This window comes from Gastrolobium bilobum, unplaced genomic scaffold, assembly GCF_033153095.1.
Source record: "Gastrolobium bilobum isolate Gb01-03AN ecotype WA unplaced genomic scaffold, APGP_CSIRO_Gbil_v1 utg762, whole genome shotgun sequence".
Taxonomy (NCBI): Eukaryota; Viridiplantae; Streptophyta; class Magnoliopsida; order Fabales; family Fabaceae; genus Gastrolobium; species Gastrolobium bilobum.
In genome coordinates, this window is record NW_026899802.1 from 26744 (window position 1) to 32514 (window position 5771).

At 34.5% G+C, this 5771-nt stretch overlaps 1 protein-coding gene across 1 annotated transcript; it reads left to right on the forward strand.

The window, feature by feature from the left end:
• The first annotated feature begins 931 nt into the window (after nucleotides 1-931).
• On the forward strand, nucleotides 932-5447 carry LOC133293635 (protein NRT1/ PTR FAMILY 6.3-like). The gene is made up of 5 exons (XM_061492223.1): nucleotides 932-1051; nucleotides 1199-1376; nucleotides 1482-1521; nucleotides 1660-2234; nucleotides 4373-5447. The coding sequence occupies exons 1-5, from the start codon at nucleotides 937-939 to the stop codon at nucleotides 5241-5243; spliced, it is 1779 nt and encodes a 592-aa protein (XP_061348207.1). The 5' UTR covers nucleotides 932-936; the 3' UTR covers nucleotides 5244-5447.
• The last annotated feature ends 324 nt before the right edge of the window (nucleotides 5448-5771 follow it).

Genomic DNA, 5771 nt, shown 5'->3' on the forward strand with positions numbered 1-5771 from the left:
GTTAATTTCATTTATGTGGCGTTTGATTGAGGAGAATTTTTTTGAATATTAGAGAAATATAATTGATAGAGAAATGGTTGGAAAGTGAGTTTGGTAAGAAAATGTAAAAAAAATTGTTTGGTTAGAAAAAATTTGACTGGGCATATTAGGTAAGATTTATAAAGTCTATGTTTGGTTTGAGGTAAAATATAGATGAAAAAATAACTTCAAATTACAAATATAACCCCATAAAAAAGTGAAATCTTGGCACTTTAGATGAGGGTATTTAAGTCTATTAGTGAGTTGCTCTTTTGTCATTTAGTTAGCTAAATGTAAAATACCACCCTCAAGTTGTCTTTCTAAATAATAACTTTGCTTTGTTTTCTATGAACAAATAAGGAATGCTATGCAAATACAATACCTAGAGAAATTTTGTAAAATCATCTACCAAACATTGCTTTCTTACTTTGCCAATTTGATTTATATAGATAAGTTTTAAGAAATCTTCAACCAAACACCACCTTAAATAAAGCTTAGGATTCAATTCATTGTAAATGTAAAAAAATTTGTTTGAAAAAGTTAATCACATCATGACATAGATGTTCCTCGCTCAAATAAAATTGTCTCATTTAAAAGATACATGTAATTTATAAAAAAAAAAAAAAAAAAAAACAACCGTAGAGAATCTTCATTCTCAAAAATTCATTTTACATGAAATAATAATAATAAACGTGGTATAAAGAACATGAATTATTAGATATCTACCCCATCATACGCGGTTCTTTAATAAAAACAAAAAAAAAATTACATGAAATTATTAAAAAAATGGCATAAAAGAATATGAGTTGTTATATGTGAATAATGAACAGCATCACCTGCGGTTCTCTATAAAAGCCACAAAACCTTAAGCCAAAACTTGTGATCTCCCAACTTTGCTTCTAGGTACTATTCACACAAATGAGTACTCTCCCTCAAACTCAGGACCAAACCATCCCAGATGCCTGGGACTATAAGGGTCGACCAGCAGAGAGGTCCAAAACTGGTGGTTGGACTTCTGCAGCCATGATTTTAGGTCTCCAAAACCATTCCTTACCTTGCTTATACTCCACTATTGTTTTTAATTTTTAATTTTTAATTTTTTAACACAACTTGGTAATAAAGCACATATAATCTCATTCAGATTGGGTTGTTTACTTTTGTTTCTATGTATTATTATCAGGAGGAGAAGCATGTGAGAGGTTAACAACTCTTGGTATCGCCGTAAATTTGGTGACATATTTAACGGGTACTATGCATTTGGGCAATGCTTCCTCTGCCAACATAGTCACCAATTTCATGGGAACCTCTTTTATGCTCTGCTTGCTCGGTGGTTTTCTAGCCGACACTTTTATCGGGAGGTTTGTCTTCACTCATTCGAAAAAGCAAAACCAAAGCAACATTTAATTATTTTATTCAATTAACTGAGTACTTACTAGATTTTTCAATATTTTCTTCTTTGACAGATACCTCACTATAGCCATATTCGCAACCGTTCAAGCAACTGTAAGACATTGCAGCCTTTCACAGTTCATTTTGGTTTTCATCAGTTCAATACAGAGCATGCTCTGTTTTGTTTGTTTTTTTATCCAAAGCAGGGGAACATAACCATATTTCAAGTTCTTATTATTTTTTTTTTTTTAGGGTGTTACAATCTTAACGATATCAACCATAATCCCGAACCTACATCCTCCAAAATGCACAAAAGACACTGGAAAACCTTGCATACCTGCAAGCAACACACAACTCATGGTGCTATATTTAGCTCTTTATGTCACAGCCTTTGGCACCGGTGGTTTGAAATCCAGTGTCTCAGGCTTTGGTTCGGATCAGTTCGATGATTCGGATAAAGGAGAGAAAAAACAGATGATTAAATTCTTCAACTGGTTCTTCTTCTTCATTAGCATAGGGTCACTGGCAGCAGTAACCATTCTCGTGTACATTCAAGATCACCTAGGAAGAGATTGGGGTTATGGTATATGTGCATGTGCTATCTTGCTGGCTCTTTTTGTGTTCTTATTGGGCACGAGAAGGTACCGGTTCAAGAAACTCGCCGGTAGCCCGTTAACTCAGATTGCGGTGGTTTATGTGGCGGCTTGGAGGAAGAGGCACTTCGAGTTGCCCTCTGATTCGTCCTTGTTGTTCGACGTGGATGACTTCGCCGATGAAACACTGAGTAAGAAGAAGAAGCAGAGGTTGCCACATAGCAAGCAGTTCCGGTAAAACTTCTCACTTGGGTTCTTTTCATTCGTTATTTTGATAATGCTTTGTTGGATAGTTGAGTACGAAATGATTCCTTTCACCATTATTTGTTTGTGCTGTTGTTATCTTGAGTTACCTTTTACTGTTCACTTTTATAAACACGTATACGCAAATTATAAAGATTGGTTGTCTTGGTCTAAAATTTTCTACTCAGGGACCGACTTGTCGGAGATTCAATTCTTAAACCTAACACCTATCAGTTCCACACAAAGTCACCTTTGTAGTTGTAACTAAAAGAAAAATTAATTACACACGTAACAAACAATGTATGGGTTTGTGCTTGAATTCAATTAGGCCATCTATATATTTTTCTTTTGAATATAGGTTCAACAGCTAGTTAGGCAATTGTGTCATTCTCTTCCATTTTGAGAAGCTTAATCTAAATTGTTCTCTTTGATCAGTTACGAATTTAATTGAAGACATATATGCAATATTTTTGTGTACATTTGTTCAATTATAATTCTTGATTATCAATAATGTTTCGTGAGGAAACCTTTTTTTTTTTTATAGGTTCTACTATTAAGATATAATTTTCTCTCTTCCCTAGATATCTTTTTGCAATGAATGCGATATTTTTTTTTTGAACTTTTTTTCATTCAACACAAATAAGGTTATATTTAAAGTAATATTTTTCCTGTTCTTAGTATTGACCCCACATTTTTCTTTTTCTATAACACAAAAAAGTTGTTACTAGTATAAAAGTGGTTTTGCATGTAGATCAATATTAGTGCCTTTTCCACATTGAGGGTTTTGTGTATCATATTTAAGGTAACGTTAGAAAGGAAATGGGCAATCAAATCATTGCGTGCGGTTCTAGGATACCTTTAACATCTGTGAATAAAAAACTTTTAGAAATTAGGTGATTTGATTTGGTAGAAACATAAATAATGCATACCCCCTATCATAAGGCATACCCTAACATCTGTGAATAAAAAGCTTTTAGAAAGGTCATTTAATTTGGTAGAAACATAAATAATGCATAACCCCTATCATAAGGCAGAATGTTATACACAACTAATATATAAACAAGAGTTGCTTCTTCCAGAAGTTGAGGACTAAAAGAGGTAAAACAGTTCATTGGTTGAATAGCGACCCCAGCAGTGAACTTATCCTTGAGGGTGGGCTTCCATGTTCAATAATTGGGGGAATTCAACTTTTTAATAAGTAATCAGAAGCTAAAATGTGTCGACCTTATACTATTCATTCATTGGGCACCTAAAGTCGGTAATGAAATGGACAACTGAAGCTGTTGTTGGCTAGAACTAGAAAGTAGAAACAAATGTCTGGCTTAGCATACTGTGATGTTTGCATTGGATGGTATATGATTGATTAATAGTTATATTTAGATATGTTACATTTTCCATTTGGTAAATACCTTTCTCTCTTTCCTTTTTTTTGATATTATTTCCTTCACTCGTGACCAGATGACGATTTATAACATCCACGTAATAATGACAAAAAACAGTAACTTATTATTGCTATTGTGAAAGTGAGAAAAATAAAGTACCTTTTTCTTTCTTAGGACCGAATTCAATGATATTTCATTATCCACCGGATATCGCTGTCCACAATCCCACATATTCCTTTTCGTTTAAACTAATACCCCAAAAATTATAATAGTTGGTTTCAAAACACGGACGAATCTGAATCCACGTATATAGAATCACGAGGCGGAGGGGCACAGCCAGCAATTTTTACTATTATGCTTCTGATTTTCTTATCAGCTTTGTCTCTCTATCAGCTGTCACGGACATGGCTTTGTGGTTTGTGCTACGCCTGCCCCCAACAACATTGCCTGTGATTGTAATGTGATTTATTGCGTAAATAGATCCTATCATGTCACGTTACCATGTGAGATTATTCATTCCTTCTGCCAAATCAAACAAATTAAAGTATACTCCTCTGGCTTCGTACCAAAGTTCCAAATTTTCTTAAACAAAGTTTATTCTAGTGTCTACATATATATATATATATATATTAATTTTATTATTACTCGAACATATTTTATATTTAACCCCAAGTAGTTTAATTTTTGGTTTGGTTATTTCTTTCGAAGTTTAATAATTGAATATTTTGTTGGATGTTGACGGAACAGCTTCTTGGACAAGGCTGCAATCAAGGACCCAAAAACAGAAGGTGAAATCAACGTTGAGAGGAAGTGGTACCTTTCAACTTTAACAGATGTTGAAGAAGTCAAAATGGTTCAAAGAATGTTACCAATATGGGCCACCACCATAATGTTTTGGACAGTCTATGCTCAAATGACCACATTCTCAGTATCACAAGCAACCACCATGGACCGCCACATCGGAAAATCATTTCAAATTCCGGCAGCATCTCTGACCGTGTTCTTCGTCGGGAGCATTCTCCTAACCGTTCCCATTTATGACCGTGTCATCTTTCCCATAACAAGGAAGGTTCTCAAGAACCCACAAGGGCTAACCCCTTTGCAACGCATTTGTGTTGGGTTGGTGTTCTCAATCTTGGCCATGGTGGCAGCAGCACTCACCGAAATAAAGCGCTTGAGAGTGGCTCGGTCACATGGTTTGGTAGATAACCCTTCAGCTGTGCTTCCCTTGAGTGTGTTCTGGCTGGTCCCACAATTCTTCTTTGTGGGGTCAGGGGAGGCTTTTACTTATATAGGGCAACTAGACTTCTTCCTCAGAGAATGTCCTAAAGGGATGAAAACAATGAGCACAGGGTTGTTTTTGAGCACACTGTCCTTGGGGTTTTTCTTTAGCTCCTTATTGGTGACTGTAGTGCACAAAGTTACAAGCCATAAGCCATGGCTTTCAAATAATCTCAATGAGGGGAAACTCTATGACTTTTACTGGCTTTTGGCCATGTTGAGTGGTTTGAATTTGGTCATATTCTTGTTTTGTGCTAAGCGGTATGTGTACAAGGACAAAAGGCTTGCTGAGGAGGGCATAGAAATGGAAGAACCAGACGCTTCTTGCCATGCATAGCTAGGTTCTTTTTATTTAATCCTCCATCATCTCACACTTATTGTAGTTTTCTTTTTTTTCTTTTTTCTTCTTTTATCTGAGTTTGCTAAATAAGCATTTTCATTGGCTACCAACTTCATTAAGGTTGTAACCGTTTTCTATGTGTTTATACTTTATAATGTAGTATGGAAAAGAAGAAAGCAGAAAGAAATGAATAGATTGCTTTATGACCAGGTCTTATTTATTTCGATCCCTTTTATACATGTTGTGGTGCCTTATTTATTTCTATCCTTCTATCTATTTTATTGTTTTTTCATCCGTCAGTGCAATTTTATTTTTTTCCTGTTAGTTTGGACTTTAAATGATATATATATAGCGATATATAGTTTGTATGAAGTTGTGGGTTTTAGTAACAGGGTTTTATTTTAATATTTTTTATTAAAATTGTGGATACCAAATACAATTCATACATAATTTAGTTTTTGAATATACTTATATAAAATCATCAAATGAAACAACTGACTTAGTGAATTTTATTATATATAATAT

Bases quoted from the DNA above. Each gene is read 5' to 3' on its own strand.
- LOC133293635 (XM_061492223.1), top strand. From the start codon at position 937: ATGAGTACTCTCCCTCAAACTCAGGACCAAACCATCCCAGATGCCTGG. The intron at 1,052-1,198 runs GTCTCCAAAACC...TATTATTATCAG, and splicing joins TTCTGCAGCCATGATTTTAG to GAGGAGAAGCATGTGAGAGG. The intron at 2,235-4,372 runs GTAAAACTTCTC...TTGACGGAACAG, and splicing joins CCACATAGCAAGCAGTTCCG to CTTCTTGGACAAGGCTGCAA.